The sequence below is a fragment of the Rhea pennata genome, chromosome 2 (genome assembly GCF_028389875.1).
Source record: "Rhea pennata isolate bPtePen1 chromosome 2, bPtePen1.pri, whole genome shotgun sequence".
Classification (NCBI taxonomy): Eukaryota; Metazoa; Chordata; class Aves; order Rheiformes; family Rheidae; genus Rhea; species Rhea pennata.
This window is the reverse complement of record NC_084664.1, coordinates 68,698,910-68,717,305: the sequence shown is the minus strand read 5'-3', so window position 1 is coordinate 68,717,305 and position 18,396 is coordinate 68,698,910. Positions and strand designations below refer to the sequence as shown.

The window sequence follows — 18,396 nt, the reverse complement described above, 5'->3', positions numbered from 1 at the left end:
CAACTTACTGTGGGGCTTTGCAGCTGCCATATGGGCCTTGGAAGTGTGATGTATGATGTACTCTCTGCATCCATAGAACTGGGAACACCTCTCCGAAGGACTAGTGCTGCCGCTATTCTAATGAAAATATTTGCAGTAAAGACCTAGATTTTGCTCGCTACAGCTTGTATTTGCCTCCTGGGAGGAAGCGGAGCTAGGGCCGCCGCAGGCAGTGCTTACGGGGAGGAGGACGCTCTCCCGGGGGAGGCGGGGCCCTTCCCCCGGCGCCGCCTGGCTGCGCCTGCGCCGCCTGCGCAGCGCTCTGCCTCGCCTGCGCGGCCGGCCCGCTCGGCGCAGCTCATTGGCGGCGGGCGGTGCCGCCGTGGCGATGGCGCTGCCTCCCCGCATGACGCTTGTCCGGGGCGGGGCCGCTCGCTGTACCCGCCCCGCAGCCGGCCCCCGGCGCTGCGTCCCCGAGCCGTCACCATGCACCGCTCACTCTGCTGCTTCCGCCGCCTGGGCTGCGCGGCGGGGCTGCTCGCGCGCCAGCCCCGCTCGCCACGCGCCGCCGCCGCCGCCCTCCGCGGCGCCCTGCCGCGCGCCGCCATGGTGAGCACCCGGGGGCGGGGGGAGCGGTGACCTCTAACTGCCACCGCCGACCGCGCCCATCCTGGCTCCTCCCCTTGTGCCCGTCAGCGCTCGCGACCCTCCTTGCACCGCCGGGGGCTCTGCCCCCCCCCCCCCCCCCGCCTCCCCTCCCCCGGCGCGCGCTGCTGTCGTAGCGGCTGCCGCTGCCAGGGGCGAGGGGAGCGGAGCGATCATTTCCCTCTCCCGCTGGGAAGCTGCGGGGACTGCGGGTTCCTGGCCGCCATGGCCGAGTGCGGCGGCGCCTCCGAGGCCCACCTCAGCCCTCCTCCCGCGGTGGTGCTGGCGGTGCTGGCGCATCGACTTTCAGGTTATTCCTTAACTTAGCTTGGGTGATGTCTGTAACAGGCAGCTTCCCAGAGATTTATGCTGTGCGCAGCGCCGTTATAGTTATCTGAGCTTGTCTGGAGAGGTGAGGAGGAAGGTAGGGCCAGGTGAAGCAGCGGTGAAGAAATTACCGCAAGCACTGTTATGAGAGAGAGCGCTGGCGTTAAACAGTTTCTTCCGTAAAATCTTTGGGCCCTCTCTTAGGGCTGTCGAGGGATAAAAAGGAGAAAGCTGTATTCGCACAGAAATGGGAGTACCTGATAAATCTTTTGCTTGAAAACTAGGGATGTTTCTCTGACTGCATCTGAGAACTTTGAGACCTCTAATTCTCAGGTATCCTAAGCTTTTATTCAAGTACAGTCAGTCAACTGTTAGGCAAAAGCATGAGTGGGACTCGTTTATTGCCCATGATTCAACGTGAAAGTAGAAATGCTTTTCAAATAAGGAACTGTAAATCTCAGAGTTAACAGTTAGGACATTGAGTGTGCTGTAACAGAAGTTCATTCCTAAAAACAAGAGGTAAGTGATGACTGTCAAAAGAATTCCAGCGGAAAGTGAAATGTATAGGATACAATGTTTTTATTAAAAATAACTAGAATGTTAGTTCCTGATCTGTAATATTACTTATGGTGCAGAAAATAGTGTAAAAAGATAAAGTTTCAGATTAATGAATAAGCTGTATGATGAATAAAACATGAGAAAATTGGTGTCAAAACCAGTTATGTAACTCATAAACCACTGGCCTATCAGATGATTCCTTTTTAAAAATTTTCTGTTCCTGCCCCATCATGTAAGAAAAATGTTGTAGATTATGGTCTTCACTTACTTGCTGAAGACCTGGTATTTATGAAGGCTGCAAACTTACGTGAAACATGTTCTTTGATAGTCTCAAATATAACTTACCCTGTAAACAGACATTCATGATGTCGTTAATTGCCTGTGTTTAAATAACTGCAGAATTTGTAGCAAAATGTTCCTCAGTGAATTTCAGGCTCAAAAAGCTCTTGCATTTTAGTCAGGAAAACTTTTTTTGGTGGCCATTTGGAAAGGAAAACATACAATATACTAATCAGTACTTAAATGTAAATAAATCGCTGTGATATTTGCAGAGACTTTTCAGTAGCAAAAATTGTCTTTTTGAACGTTTTATAGGTAGAGAGAGCCTAACCTGCATGTGGTCTTGTAGTTGCTCTAACTTGGTGCTAAATCAAACAGGATTTGAACTGAGATGATTTAAATAGAACTGGTTTCTTTCTTTCCTCAGTTTAATGTTGTAAAATATTTGTTTTTGTTTTCTAAAGAATACATTTCAAGATTTGTGACTTAATTGATATGTAAAGGAAATGCCACACTTAAAAATGGAAAGCCCATCCATCTGACAAAGGAGAGCAGGGAGAGTACAAATTCCATTTTCTGTTGGTTTTTAAGGATTGACTTAGACATGCTAGTGGTGTTTATTTAAACTGAAATACTCCTTTCCAAAAGTTGCTGCATACAAAAATCAGAGAGCATTATTGCAGTACATTTGATTTTTTTCCAGTGCATTATGGTACAATCAGTTCCAATGTCAAAAGAGTTTCTAGTAGTGAGGCAAAAGTACAGCTATGTTTGCCTAACTACATCAGCTTTGGTCTCTGTGTTGTTGGGTTTTGGGGGAACACAGCCACCTGGCCAGGACACTCTATTTTATTTTATTTTTTTAAGAGAACTATTTATTTTATAAATGTGAGGAATATGAGGAATAGCAGTTCCAAGCTGACTTTTACTGTGGATGTGATGGAAACTAAGTGAACATAGGAATTTGACTTAGCTTCTCATTAGGTCTCCTTTTGGTTTCTTCTGTGGTCCAGTAGAATGGGCCTGGGGAGCTGATACGGTTGTGCTTTTGTTACGCTATTGCACAGGAGGTCTCCTAATTCCCTAGGTTTCTAAGTGACTGTAAAACCCACTCTAGATAAGGAAACTGGGGCCTTCAGCTGGTTTCGCCCAGGAGGGTAAATTCTATTTAAGGAGTTGGGAATTGTATTTTTTTCGCACAAAAATGTGCTGAATTTTGCTGACTGCTACATTAGTCAGTCATGCAGATAATGCATTGTTTTCTGTGGTACCACTTGTACTTATGCAAACAGTAAATTAACTCAAATTAATGTTTTGGCGAATATTTAGTGAATATTAGTGTCCTATATATTCTTTGTACAGGTTCGTGTGATCTTGTTTGTATTATTTTTTTGCCTTCATTTAAGACAACTTATGACAATTCCTGTGGCTTCTTGGCAAACTTAAATTAAAATACTGGTAGGTAACGAAAATTATTTTAGTTATTGAAAATGAAATTACTTTCATTTTTTTCTAATGTCACTTGTTGCTTGATTAATCAGCAAATGACACATAGCTTAAAGCAGCTCATCCTCTTCATTTGAAAATCTTTGTGAATCTGTGTGGTATTGTATGTTCCCTAGCTAATCCCATATGGTTTTCTGTTAAAAGTTACTTTAACAAATATACTGGGGATATTGATCTGTCTGAGTTCCCATTTATTTTTGTTTCACCAGTGTTGACTTTGGAATTGTATAAGCTTGAGAAAATCAATTGTGCGCCTTCTGACTTTTTGCTAGAAGTTTGTAGGTATTAAACATTTTATGTTGTTTGAGCGTGGCTACTTTTGGTGAATGAACCAGTGACTAGATCATGATTTGGGCTTGGAAATGAATTGATTCTGCTCATCTTGTTCTATAGAAAGTTTGATATTTGTCTACTTTTACAAGATTTCCAGATTTCAAAAGCAGAGATTTCAGATATCCTGAGTCAGAGATACATATTGGTATTTCAACAGTAGATGCATGTGTACAGTGGGTAAGACTCTCAAACATCCTGGTTAAACATTTTTGGTTGTAAGATACTGGACAAATATTGACTATGTTTTGTTTCTTTGGTAGCATGTCAGTGAATGATAAATGATTAAAATAGGATAAAGAAGATCCAAGAACATAGGAATGGCATACTGGCCCACACCAAGCTTAGTATTCTTTTGTGGTCAGTGTATGTGGAAGAGTAACAGCCAAAATGCAAGCCATGGGAGAGGGGGCAGCAATATAAGAGCTAAATTCACTCTTTGTGGACTGGGCTATGGTGTCTTCTGGGTCATGTCCACATCTGCTGTGCAAGAATGAGCACCTTCAGTAGCAGGGCTTGTGTCTCCATTATGTGACTGTTGGAGTTTTAATGGCAGACCTTCTACATCTAGCTGGGAAAGCAAGTTAGGACAACAAAAAGACTGGACCATCCTACCACTGTCAGCTTGCTATTTGCAATGGTGAGGACCTAGACAGGCTGTTGGAGAAAGTCACTGTTGTTCAAGAGAGGGTTCTGCTGGAGATTAGCTGTGCTGTCTGAGAAGACTGAGAGCCATAAAGCAAAGAACAAGTAAAACTGACCATGAAAAGAGAGGAACATTGTGACTTGAGAAGTCACCCGCTAGGGAAGAGTAAGAACTGTGCAAGCATATGTATTGTTTTCCTCTTACACTGATTCAGAATTTCTTTTTTTCACCATCAGGGGATTCCTGTGGTTTGTCTGTGTAATAACCCATTATAGCTCGCTCTTCTGAGTGCTTATCTAATCTTTTCCTTGAACTCAAACTTCTGCAACTACAGCATCCTTTGGCAAGGAGTTTTGTCAGTCTGTTACTTGTGTGAAGAGCTGCTTGCTTTTGCTTGCTTTGAACATGACTCCTACTAGTCTAATTTTATGGCTCCAATTTCTTGTATTGGAAGAATACAAGTATTGGAAGAATACAGTGGGCAATGAATATATATTTCCATTCTACTCATAATTTTATTGATATAAATTTTCCCTCCATCTCACTAGCCAGCTACTTTGGCTAGTGGAACTATGTTCCTGATTTATTGGGTTTAAGATGAGAATGAGTAGTTAGTAACTTGGTACTGAATTAGTTACTTGCTGCCTTCCAGTATTTTTATTCTGTTCCATGTGCAATGTTAATTTCAAGTAGGGATCTTGTTACATATATGTTGCCTGTGAAGATATCACCTGAATTATTTCTGTGCTAAGTTTGGTAAAGTTTGGTTTTAGGAGTACAGCCAATCTGTAAATTGCAAGGTGAACTAGTAATTAATTGAGCAGAAAGGGAGGGACTCTCCTTCAAAAGAAACTGAAATCTTTCATCAGGTAAGTGTTTCATTAGAAGTGTTTAATGCAGTGGGCAGCAGAAGTCTAAGCCTTGCAGTGCTGCCTGTTACCTGTGAACAAGTGAGTCTGCTAGGTTACATACCAGTCATGTTAGTAGTTGAGACTCTCTTAATAAGACAAGTATTCAAAATTAGACAAGTGCTTAAACTTTGAAGATACAATTAGAAAAATACTTACGGCCAATATTTACCTTTGATATCATTTCTTCTCTTATTGTGTATTTTTGCTTAGCTGTATCTGCTTTCAAAAAGGTTGTTCTGTTTACCAGTGTTTGAAATGTGTTTTCTTCCTTTTCCATAGTCCAGTCAAGAGTCTTTTAGGATAGAATATGATACCTTTGGTGAACTGAAGGTTCCAAGTGACAAATACTATGGTGCCCAGACTGTGAGATCAACAATGAACTTCAAGATAGGAGGTGTTTCAGAAAGGATGCCAGTAAGTAATTTCAGTCTGTGCTCATTTTTTTTCTTTAAGTTTGTGGATGTCAGAGTAATACTTTTTTCTTAGTCTTTTACTGGGAATATCAGCAACTTCGAATTGTAATTAAAACTAAAATCTCCGTGGCAAGATATTTCTCAGTGGTAGAAATCATTTTAATTTAAAAAATTGAACATTGCTTTTGAATAATTACTTAATTGCATTGCTTATTTTTTTAAGCAATAGATAAGCAGAAATATATGGCTTTCATTTTTCTGAAGACCAAAGACTGTGAATAGAACAGTTTGTAGTTTGAGTTATTTATTTACTATAGTGTGATGCTGTTTGTTTCTGAAGATGTTTTGCATAGCATAAATTACTGTAAATTTTGCTTTTTTACTTGCAGCTATACTTGTAGCAGTGGTATGCACACAACTTGTCATGCACTGTTTTTGCATATACTGAAATGTAACACAGTTTGGCTTTAAAAGGCTATTTTAGAAAGGCTACCAGTTCTTCTTTTCTGTTCATTTTATCACATATAATCTGTTTTGATAGAGATACCTTAGCTCATCCTCACTTTGAAAGTTATGTTGTGTACTGCTTTCTGTACTGCTTGGATAAATATTAATTCTAATGACAGCACAGTCAATATGACCTCAGTTGCTCTATGAATTGCCTGATGGACTATTTGCTGGTTAAGAAAGTTTAGTTTAGAACTAGTGTAATGGGTTTCTTAATTTTCCTTAGGGAAAAAAATTTACGTATTTAAACTTTCTCTTGTGTCTCAGATTCAAGTCATAAGGGCTTTTGGCATCTTGAAGAGAGCAGCTGCTGAAGTAAATCAGGATTATGGTCTTGAACCAAAGATTGCAAATGCTATCATAAAGGCAGCAGATGAGGTAGGAACCAACTATTTGACATACTGTAACTTTCATGGTATTTTTGGTAGCTTTTCATAGGAAGATTGGGTGCTGGGGAAAGACTTCTTGCATTTCTCAAACTAAGAGCAAAACATTCATAGTTAATAAACTGTGGTTTTGAGGCTGACAAATTTTTTACTTAGTAATATTTTACTTCTTACATTTTTAGAAATGATTGAATAATCTAATACATTTTGATACTTACGTTTCTTAAAATAATGTAGTTTTTCTTCTCCGTTAATACTATACATTACTTGCAAAGTGTTTGTGGAATGACTCTTAACAGATGAACAGTACAAAAAAACTAGGAGGGGAATAGAATATTGCTGAATTCAATGCTAATATGAAACCTGACACCACAAAAAGCTTCTTCCTTTCTGGAGGTCCACATCATTGTAGTATGAAGACGATCTGAAAAGTTCTGTTACTGGTCTAAATCCTCTTCAGAATTAAATTTACTACTATACCTGTGCTTGTTTAGTGTAACTTTTATGGCTAGAGAGGACATGATGTGACACATGGAGGCATCTGTTCTTTCTCAGGATAAATGCCACAGGATGGTGAATGACCATTAACTGAGGAAATGCCAGGTGTGCCTGCATAGTGTAAATCAACAGACATATTTAGCCTGCAACATTTTTTACAGTTCTGAATAGCTTCAAAATATTTCAGTACTTTCAGAAGCCACATCTTCTTTCCACCAGCTGTAGCACCATGAGTCCCAAGCCCCAAGACTTCTGGAGAGCTTCAGAATATACAGCTAGTCACTTCTTGTGGTTTCTAGGGCTCTCCAAGTTAAAGTGTACCAGGAGTCCTGGTGGCTGAAAGCCGTTTAGCTTTTCAGCTTTTTAGCTCTATTTGTTATCTCCGAAAGTTGTCTAAGGCATTATTGTTATGATTTTAGAATGCCCCTGCGGTGATAGCCCTTCCCTTAACTTGAAGGAATCAATTTCATCTTGGAAGTGAGAGTTTTGCTCCTATATAATGTGGAAAATTCATAAGAAGATTATTTCCTGAAAAGCATAATTCCAGGATGACTGTTATGTATCTTTAAAATCTAGAGATAGTTATCTAGCCTTAGACTCATGACAAGAGATCGCCTGCTTTTTAGAACATGAGATTAAGTGGTATCTTCCTTTGTTTTAGAATTTAGTATCTTCTAAAAGCATAACAAAAGCGTAACATTGAATTATCTTCTTAACTTTTCAGTATAAATCCACAATGATTATATGTTGATTTTCATATATAATTGAGAACATTAACAACCTTAAAATTACAGATTGTGTAGCTCTGTTTCAGATAATTTTCTTTGTCTTGGCAGAACAAATCCTCTCTTTTTCCATTATAGGTAGCCGCAGGAAAATTAAACGATCACTTTCCATTGGTGGTGTGGCAGACTGGGTCTGGAACTCAAACCAATATGAATGTCAATGAAGTCATCAGCAACAGAGCCATTGAGATAATGGGAGGCCAACTGGGGAGCAAAAAGCCAGTACATCCGAATGATCATGTTAACAAAAGTCAGGTTGTTATATTCTCAAATATTTTTACTGTTAAAATTATATATATATTTAATTGTGATTCTTCAGGGTTATTTTAATAGTGACTGTTTAGACAGAAATATATAAAAAAGGGAGTTTTGTGAAATTTGTGCACAGCTCTGGCAACTGAATTTTTCAGGCTTGTAATTTTTCAGTTTAAATGAACTTTAAAGTGTTGGTGAGTGACTGCTTTTTAGATTAAAAACTTCAAACTCATTCATAGCAGATGAATTCATATGGGAGGGAGTAGAATTGGCCTACTGGCAACCACTTCTACTGCAGACAACTGTAAAAGAGTCAAATGTAGGTCCAGTTTTTAAAGGTTGAGTAGGTGTAGCTGTTATCTCCATAATAGGTTATATAAAGCATATAGAAAGCAAAGTGACTAAATTCCTGTAATTGAAAAATGAAATATGCATTTCTTCTTCTTTCTATGGATTTTGGTAGACAGTCTTATTTTTGTTGTACCTCACTCCTAATATTTTCTTTAGATTAGCTGAAACTGCTGAGTTGGTTATATCCCTGCCTGATCTTTTGTGGTGGGTGGATATTCTGGAAACTACTAGAAGCAATATGATGGCATTTCAGTCACTTGCAGTTTCTTTAAAATCCTCCATCCGTTTGTTATCTCTCTCTCATAATTACTATAGCAATTCTTTTCTTTTTAAAAAAAATCTATTGTGAACTATCTACTTACGCAGTTAATTTTCCATGGGTATAGAAAAAGTTGATTTTATCATTAAGATGCTGGATTTGAACTTGGAAGACTTTTATTCATGTTGCAGATTGATGTTTGTAATGCTCCTAATTTAATTGTGCTTCATTTCTTCTTGTTTATAAGATAAAAAGGATAAAGCCATACATGTAGATCTTAGAGCAACAAATGATGAGAAAAGCCTATAGATAAACTTCCTTAATTTCCTTCACAGAGTTCGAATGACACGTTCCCAACAGCCATGCATATTGCTGCAGCCCAAGAGGTTAATGAGGTATTGTTACCTGGACTAAAGAAGCTACAGAATGCACTTGAAGCAAAATCCAAAGAGTTTTCTCAAATCATAAAAATAGGGCGCACTCATACACAGGATGCTGTTCCACTTACACTTGGACAGGTAAAAAAAAAAAATATATATATATATATATCTTTTCTATTTGTTTGGGATAGTCTTGTAAATTTAGTGAATGAAATTAATTTTTACTGAGGCAAACTCAGGGAACTCTAAAATTAAGTTGATAATTTAAGACAAATTATAGGAAACCAGTTGAATCTGTCATAGTATTTTTCATTTTCAGCGGTGTTTGCTGAATTCTGTGCTCTATGAACAGCATCACAAATTTCCTTAAATTTTTGCAAGGAACTTTTATTGCTAAAAGTAGTAAGATATAAATAATTTTTTAATGATTTTTTTTTAACCAAATAACACAACATGATGTGTGATATTTCTATTGCAGTGATATCAGAAGGAATAAGGTACGGTTAGTTTGTATTCCTAAGCATATTTAAGTGAGGTTTTGCCAATACACAAAATTCCTAAGTGTTTTGAACCAATTTAATTATACTACTAAAAATCTAATCTTAGTTATCATTTGTTCAGAAATGATATTACGTTAACTTGGTACAGAATCAGTTTAAACTGAACTGATTAAAATGCATGTAAAATTTATTTCAAGAGGTACAGGTGAGCTTTTTACTAACTAAATTAAGGTGACCAAAACTCAGGATACATTTTCTAATTGCACCTTGAGAATTTGTTGATTTATTCTGAGAGCTGATTTACCTTAGATTCAGGTTCTACAAATTATACAACTCAGATAAAAGGCAAGAGAGAGGTACAGTGTATGTACTTTTTTATATGCAAGTTACTTTTATATGTAATTGTTCTTTATGCGTGAGCAGTCTTCTAATGTAAGAGTTACTGTCTGGGAGAAGTTTAGTGTTTTTAGATTTTTAGAAAGAGCATCATCACGTTAAAGTAGTTCTAGATGCTTATTCTTGTTTGTCATCTTTGTTTCTTTTCTTGTCCTCTTTCCTTTCAAAGGAATTTAGTGGTTATGTGCAACAAATTAAATATGGTGTGGCTAGGATTGAGTCAACCATGCCAAGAGTTTATCAGCTGGCAGCTGGTGGGACTGCAGTTGGTACAGGATTAAATACAAGAATTGGCTTTGCTGAGAAGGTTGCTGCTAAAGTGGCTGAACTGACAGGTGGGCCATAATGCTTCCACATTGATCTTTGCTCCTCTTTCCTAATCTGGAGTGACTTGACACTAAAGAGGAAGAAAAACAGCCAAAAATACTTTTTTTATATATATGAAAGAGTGGTTAATTGTCTAATTTTTGATGTTGTCTTTATAGATCTAAAACTAACTTACAGAGACATTGAGGTTTTTTGATCCTCAAATCAGTTACAATTGCTTTGTCTTGTGTACCAATATCAGCTTAAAAAAAAAATGAGTATCTGAAAAATGAATGTGTCTGTCTTTCACTTAAGCAGCTTCATGTTTTACAGGAAATTTTTTGGCAGTATGTTTGTTCTAATGGATGTGTATTGTTCACTGTCTAGTAGAGGACAAAGATTTTCTTGTATCCCAACAAGGAGGAAGTAGCATGAGATAAACAACGGTTGCTGACAAGTTATTGGGTGCAGTGCAGGGCTCATCTTGGTGCTTGAAGAATCCATCAGTGTTTTTAGGAAGTTCTCCCATCTTACAATTGTAGGGTGTACCACATGTGCAGGCTGTATGAACTTAAACCAGTTAGGGCAGACTGTTGAGACTCCATGTGTTCTTATATGGGAAGTTCATTGTCAAAGGCAAACTGAAACAATGGAAGGTTTAGAATAGTATCTGCAAGTGAGAAGGCAACTACAAAATGCAGAAGCCCATGCAAGTGGAGAGTCGGTGTTAGGCAGGAACTGCAAAACATGGTAGAAATTCTCTTGTTCTTCTGGAAAAGGGACTTAAGCTACTCATCTGTTGTTTGACTAGACAATATTCTAAGCTCAGATCAGTAGTTTTGTGTGGCCGAAGTCCAGCTTACAGTCAGCATCCCTGCACATATGCTTAGTGATGTCCATTACCACTATCAGATGTTGACAGTGTGCTCAGAAACACCTGCTGATACTTCTCTTCCAGGGCAAAGCCTTGAAAAAATTCATTTTTCTACTATGGGTCCTAGCCTCAAATTTAAATTCCAGTTGAGGAAGCTGTTGCTTCTATTGCTCTTGTGCTCCTACTGTTGTCAGAAGTTTCAGGCATCCTCCTAAGTTTGAATCACCTTTCGTGTTCCTTTCCAAGCCCAGTAGTTAGAATTTGGATGTGTTTTTTTTTTCTTTATGTAATTGTTTCATTTGTGATTATTTTTTCTTTATCCTAATATTTACACTGCTAGGCAAAAATCTTCATAACTGAGAGAAAGCATCCTTGAAATTAAGAGTCTCAAGCATCTAACTTGCTATTATAGGGGAAATTTGTAAGTTAGGGCTAAATTTTAAGAAATTCTTGACATTCACAAAGTATTACGGTACAAAGCAATACTTATGATACAACACATAGTATGAAACCTTGACGTTCGTTATAGGTAGATGCTCCACTTTCATACTCTTCTATGTTCTAGTGACTTTTACTGTCTTTTGTAAACAATTGAATCTGTTTAAGACACGTGAGGAAAGGTACAGAGAAAACAGAGATGAACTTAAGAGTGTTATCAGTATAATTTTATATTAAGCAATTTACATGTGTGGTTATCTGGTTTATGTCTGTAAGATCACGGTTTTAATATTTCTTGCCCTCCTTGTAGGTTTGCCTTTTGTCACTGCTCCAAATAAGTTTGAAGCCCTTGCAGCTCATGATGCTCTAGTTGAACTCAGTGGCGCTATGAACACAGTGGCATGTAGTCTGATGAAAATAGCAAATGATATTCGTTTCCTGGGTTCTGGACCACGCTCTGGACTAGGGGAACTCATCCTGCCTGAAAATGAACCAGGAAGCAGTATCATGCCAGGTAACATACTGGGAAAAAAATGCCTGTTTCTTTTGTGTTGGACTAGTATCTGTTAACAAGTATTTACTGAACGCACAGTGCAAATTTCGGTGAGAAGTCCATGATTCAATAGTTCTGTCACTTTTTTATCTTCTGTCTCATTTTACCAAAATTTGTGTTCATAAATATTTACCTTCACAGCTGTGTGTTGAAAAGTATGTGCAGGGGATTAATATCTGTACATGTATAATATAACTGTATTAATGCAAGCATACTTCTCTAAACTTTTCAAAATTTTACAGATCTTGCAATTCAAAAACAAAAAAGAAAGATTTTATATAAAGACTTTCTGAGACAGGCTTTAAATGATCTAATCTCTGAATTGTATCCATTATTTGAGCTGAATAGATGATGATTGTTTTGGCAATATTGTGATTTAAGTCGACTTCTGTCTTTACTTTCTAGTCTGATTAATGTTACAAACTCACATTTTCTCTTCTGCAGTGATCCCAGTTTATGGGAGGACAAGAAAGAAAGGAATAATATTAATTGTTCCTTGCTCCTTTCCTAAAAAGTATGCATTTATGAATACTGTACATCTGAATTTGTGCTAACCATGTTGCTTTAGATATTAGAAAAGAAAAAGGTTGTGTATGTATCTGACATTAAAAAAGCAGATACTAAATGTTCTTAGTAGGATTATTTTCTGTATGTGAAATCAACCATGAAACTTTCTTGTTAGGAGGTCCCTTTTTTTTTTTTTTTTTTTTTTGCTGACGAAATAAAACATAGTGAATCAATTGTATTACAAATTAATTTGTAATAATTATCTTACATTAACTGAGATGTAATAGTGATTTACCAGAAATGCCTTATGTTCTTGAATAGTAATGGTTATATCATTAATAATCTCTTGACTGCTAAGAATTGTGGTAACTTAGAGTTGCTTTTTTCAAACACATTAGATTCATCTCTTGCAGGCTTGGTAGATTGCTAAAGCAGTCTTTGATGTCTATATTGGGGATGGACGCCTTTAAAACTTTGCATTCTGCAGATGTGTTTTCCCTTCCAAGAGAAGGAAACATGATTGAAGGTTGTTTTTTATTTTTGTAGAGAATGGAGAATTAAATGAGAATGGTAGGTTGTTTTTAAGTTTGAGAGAAATTAAAAAAGAAAAATCCTAGCTGAGTTACTGGAAAAGTGCAGTGAATTTAGTATAATTTTTGAAATTACTTCTCTTTTGTATTTCTAGATTTAATAGGTATAGATGAGTGATACATGCTACCTCATAGAAAACTTTTATTGAATGTGATTTGGTAAATAAGGGACTGCTATTCTACCTTTTTCTCTCCCTTCCACAACCAGGAAAAGTGAACCCAACGCAATGTGAAGCTGTAACCATGGTGGCAGCCCAAGTTATGGGAAACCATGTTGCTGTTACTGTAGGAGGTAGCAACGGACACTTTGAACTAAATGTTTTTAAGCCCATGATGGTAAGTTCAAACCATTTTAAATATCTAGGACAGATAGTCAGATAACTAGGAAAAAGATCAGTGAACATATTGCTAACACAAGCATCAGAGAAGTTCATAAAAGTGAGAATAAACAATATTCTTTTGTATAAGTGCTATTATTTTGACAGAGGCCCAGCTAGCTTTTTTTTTTTTTTTTTTAACCTGGCTCTATCTTATGCAGAGAAGCTTCTATCTTAAAAAACGTACCCTTATCATTAGTCTAAGGAGGTGGGAAGGCAGGATCAAAATACGAGACAAAATTCTGTCAAAAGCAGAACAAAATATGCTACAAGGGAGGATTTTTTTTTTTCATTTGATATGCAGGAACTATTGTTGCTAATTGATTTTACTGCTGAAAATGAAGGATTACATACCTCTGGCAAGCGAGTTGTTTATAACTGTAAATGACTAGTTTGAGACTTTAGTATTTAAAATTACATCTGCCTTCTGCAGTGTGAGAATAAACCACAATCCTGAGTACTCCTTCTCTATATTTAAAGATGTACATCTAGTTAACTGAGTATTATGTCTAATTTCTGTTTTTTTAATCTTAAAACCAAGAAGGAAAAATGAACAGAGAAGAAATTGAGAAAAAAGAATATAAACAAAAGCATCAAAATTGAAAATTGTGGAGAACTGTGTATAAGATGATGGAGGAATAGCAGAGAGGTTAGAGTAGGAATGCTATTTTGAAAAGAATGAAGGTAGCTTGTGGAAAGGTTCTTTAAATAGAAATTTTAAAAAATGTGAGTGCTTGTCTTTTTGTAAGAAATACAAGGCACAAGGGAAGCAACGTGCCATATATTATTTTTCTACCTGGCCTATACTGACTGATGCTGCTGCTTTGTTACAATAGTTAGAAATGATTGATTGAAATTGTTAATAAAACCAGTATTTGTCTCTTCCTTACTGGGTCAGCTTAGGATACTGTTTTTTTCACCCATTTGAACAAACTTCCTTAAAGTATATAGCATCTGGTTTGGACCAAAAAAAAAAAAATATTGCTTAGCCAAGAGATTTTTTCTAACAGAAGATAAATACTGATGGAAATGGAGAGCTATCAAAAAAACTGAGTAATGTTCAACAATGTAATGGTTCCTCTAAGTAGAGGACTAATGCCAGATAGTATTGTGGTTTATATTTTAAAGATGTCTTAACTGTTAGTTAGGGGAAAAAATACTCTTGAATCAAATCCCTTTATTTATTTTTACTTGCTATTTGTAAGCTGTTGTGAAAAAAAAGTGTTTATGTGTACTGGGATTATCTTTTTGTAAGAGTTTTTCAGCTTTTCAACACTTCTCACAGATTTATTTATTTATTTATTTTATGTGACTGGCTGGACTTAACCTGCAAAGGGAAGCATGTATTATATACTGTATTCCTTTTTATAAATACACACTATCAAAGAAGTATATATTGGGAGAGGGTGTTAGGTATGAACAAATACACCGGGTGATGCAAATACTAATGTCTGAATGTAATGGTTGGTATTTTTTCCTCTTTGTTAGATTAAAAACGTGTTAAACTCTGCAAGACTCCTTGGAGATGTTTGTGTCTCTTTCACTGACAACTGTGTAGTTGGAATCCAAGCGAACACAGACAGGATCAACAAACTAATGAGTGAATCGCTGATGTTGGTGACAGCACTTAATCCTCATATAGGTAAGTTTAAGGCTCAGAAGCTTCTCAAAACATTGTATTTAATATTTTGCAGTAATGTTCCATAAAAATATTTTGTAGTAACATGATTTTGCTTATGTTGTTTGTGTTACCACAATGTTTAGGAGATCAAGTCATCAGTCAGGTCAAAACTTAATTTACTTTAGCATCCCCCAACTACTATTATTAGTGAAAAATATACCTCCTGTTTCCAGTGGCCATTCCAGTATATTAAGAGTAAAATCCAATAGGAGTCAAACATGAAATTACGAAGAATTGTACACCCTTTGCCCTGATTTGATCTCTTTAATAATAATGAAAAATGAAAAATTACAATATAAGATCTTTCAAAAGGAGAAGTTACTGAGTAGCATGTTGACTAAAGTCACACAGAACTCTTAACTCAATGCATTATTACCAGAATAACAGAATTTGCCTTCACTTTTAAGTGAGCAGCTGGTGTACTGTATTTAGTGCAGCTTTACTGCAAATTAAGTAGCAATGCATCAATAATAGTAGTACCTAGCAAATCGGTAATTCAAGGTCCAAGTGTCCTACTTTTTCTCGTATCTAACAAATCTTCTAGAACTGTAAATGGCTAATTTGATCCCTTTGTTTTGTTACAGGATATGATAAAGCAGCTAAGATTGCCAAAACTGCACACAAAGAAGGGACAACATTAAAAGAAGCTGCTATAAAACTGGGATTCCTTACATCAGATCAGTTTGATCAGTGGGTGAAGCCTAAAGATATGTTAGGTCCTCAGTAATTTCTTAAATGTTCTTAACATTAAAAATAAATAAATAAACGTATGCTTTTGTTTTGGTTTTCATTGTCACAGGTTCTCACGGTATTACTCTTTAAGTATTATCTGCTTATATCTTTATTACAAGCATTAGCTGATCAAAAGATCAACTGATCTTTTGGGGAAGACTACTGCTATAGATACTTCATTAGAAAATAGGTACAACTTCAATAGTTACATAACTTAAGATAGCAGAATGTGTGTGTATATATATATATTTTTATATATATATAGTATATGCTGAGAGAGTATTTGTTTAAGGAGACATTGGCATAGCTGCATCTTACTTCGTTTGAGCTATTGGGGCCTTCCTAGTTACTAGAAACACTCACTGAAAGGCATTTCGTAGTGTATTGAAAAGTAAAAATTAGGACTAATTTATACATTCTCTCATAAAACTCAAAAGTTTTCCCCAAAAAGCTCATGCACAATGTAATAATTTTATATTCTTCACTTTCCTGTGTCAGTGCTAAGAAACGTGTTTTAAACTTGCTTTCCAAGTATTTTATTTGGTTAAGTAATCTTTTGATTTCTGCTAGTGGCTGAATAACAATGATTTGGCGTAATTTGGGTTTCAGCTTTCCAGTAGAGAGTTTATCAGGGAAGGAAATGGCCCTAAGTATTGCAAGTCTGATCTATTAGTATGTAGTAATTTGACCGGTTACCTTCAGACTCTGTAATTCAAAAAGAAACTATAGACATGAACTGCCACTGAAGAGGCAGACATTCTTGCCCAGTGTTTTTATTATTTCCATTATTAATAGCTATGCTAAGCTATTAACATCATTTAAAACTGGCATATTACTGAATCTTCAAATGATTGAAAGCAAGTGTGTGTCCTGCCTCAATTTAAATGAAGATACACCTGTTAACCAAAGTAAAACCATGTGGAACTTCTTATGTTAGCTCCTATGAAGAAATACTACTTCTTAAAGAAGAAAACAAGGAGTGAATAGTGGAAAGGACCTAATCACGTGCAGTAATATTGGACTAGATAAGTAACTATCATCAGGAACAGATCTCCTAGCAATAAAACTAGTGTGATTTCTAAGCTGCGGTCAGTTTGGGGCTTGATTTGGTAATGCTTCAGGAGATGCAAGACTAGTGTGCAATTGGTTGCCCAAATCAGCAGTAACATGCTTAGAAGAGTACGAAGAGTACGCACATCACTCAGAATGACAGTTGTGCATTGCAGCCCAATTTGTTCTTCAGTTCAGAACTCCCTAAAAAGGTGGGTGGGTTATTTGGCTTTCTTTTTCTTTTTTCTTTTTTTTTTTTTTGGGGGGGGGGGGGTGGACGACTGCTTTCCTGCAAGTGTCGTCTTTATAAGCAGGCGTTTTTTACTCCAGCCTTAAAATGGCCAGGACACTTACTAAATGCCCTTTTTTTGTATTTAAGTACATTGAAGGACAATATTGAAGGACAGAGCAAGTAGTTTTTGCCTGTCATGCCAGCTCCTAAATAAGACTTTAGTACAGTGCAAATGATTAGCTGGAGGTATCACCAGAGCTGAATTCAGCTACATGCACAAGTCCTGAGTATCCCTATTTGTCTTTGACTTTTATCGTTGAGCATCAAATGACAGCCCATGATTGCATATTCTAATGAAAACAGTCAATCTTAGAGCAAAACTATATGACAAAAAAGGGAAAAAAGACTGCTTAGGAAGGAGGAGATTAGGATCACTTGAACACTACTGTGTGTTGTAAAGAATGACTGCTACTGCAATTTCTGTTCATTGTTAATGTACAGTCGTCTTCACTGATCTACACTTGAACTTGCAGCTTACACGCACACATCCATGTATGTAGCCACCTTTATTTTTCTCAGATTGCCATGCTCCAGGTATAAAAGGGAAGAAATTTATTTTAAGCACCAATACTGAGATTATAGTATTTAATCTACCAGACAAGTTTGCCTGAGGTTTTCTATGCTTTCCTACTATGGATTCATCTTCGTATAGCAAAAATAACTTTAATCTAATTTTTAGATTGACAGCTACTCTAGTGAAAATCCCTTGTCAGTATAAGCTTATCCTGTGTCTTACGTTTGGTTATTGGCTAAAAAATAGTTTTGGCAAGATGTACTGCTGAAGCATATACAAAATGAACTATGTCATATCCAAAGTAAGACTTGGCACTACAGAGTGATTATTTGAATACTGGGAAGTTTTATATTCAAGTAATGAAATACGAATGCTAGCTCGTTATTTCAGAGGCTGTCTTGTACCGTGTTTCGGTTCAATGTCATATAAAGGAATGAGATTTTGACAAGATGCACCACTTTGCCGCGGTTTGAGACCCCGCCGGAGCACCAGGGCCGGGTTGAGCGCCCTGTGCACGAGGGACTCCAGCCACCCCCCATCACTTGAGCGCCCTGTGCACGAGGGACTCCAG

The 18,396-nt window shown here is 37.0% G+C and overlaps 1 protein-coding gene across 2 annotated transcripts; it reads left to right on the top strand.

The window, feature by feature from the left end:
- The first annotated feature begins 433 nt into the window (after positions 1–433).
- On the top strand, positions 434–16,007 carry FH (fumarate hydratase). Of its 2 annotated transcripts, none has more exons than XM_062569669.1 (10): positions 434–588; positions 5,461–5,595; positions 6,369–6,479; positions 7,849–8,025; positions 8,971–9,153; positions 10,081–10,246; positions 11,840–12,043; positions 13,388–13,515; positions 15,045–15,198; positions 15,822–16,007. In XM_062569669.1, exons 1-10 carry the CDS (start codon positions 466–468, stop codon positions 15,962–15,964), a joined length of 1,524 nt encoding a protein of 507 aa, XP_062425653.1. In that variant the 5' UTR covers positions 434–465; the 3' UTR covers positions 15,965–16,007. The 2 variants fall into 2 exon arrangements, with proteins under 2 accessions (XP_062425653.1, XP_062425654.1); XM_062569670.1 differs by lacking the exon at positions 434–588 and adding an exon at positions 845–934.
- The last annotated feature ends 2,389 nt before the right edge of the window (positions 16,008–18,396 follow it).

Excerpts from the sequence above, each read along its gene's own strand:
- FH (XM_062569669.1), top strand. The coding sequence starts at position 466 with ATGCACCGCTCACTCTGCTGCTTCCGCCGCCTGGGCTGCGCGGCGGGG. Across the intron at positions 589-5,460 it reads CCCTGCCGCGCGCCGCCATG|TCCAGTCAAGAGTCTTTTAG; the intron begins GTGAGCACCCGG and ends CCTTTTCCATAG. Across the intron at positions 9,154-10,080 it reads TTCCACTTACACTTGGACAG|GAATTTAGTGGTTATGTGCA; the intron begins GTAAAAAAAAAA and ends TTCCTTTCAAAG.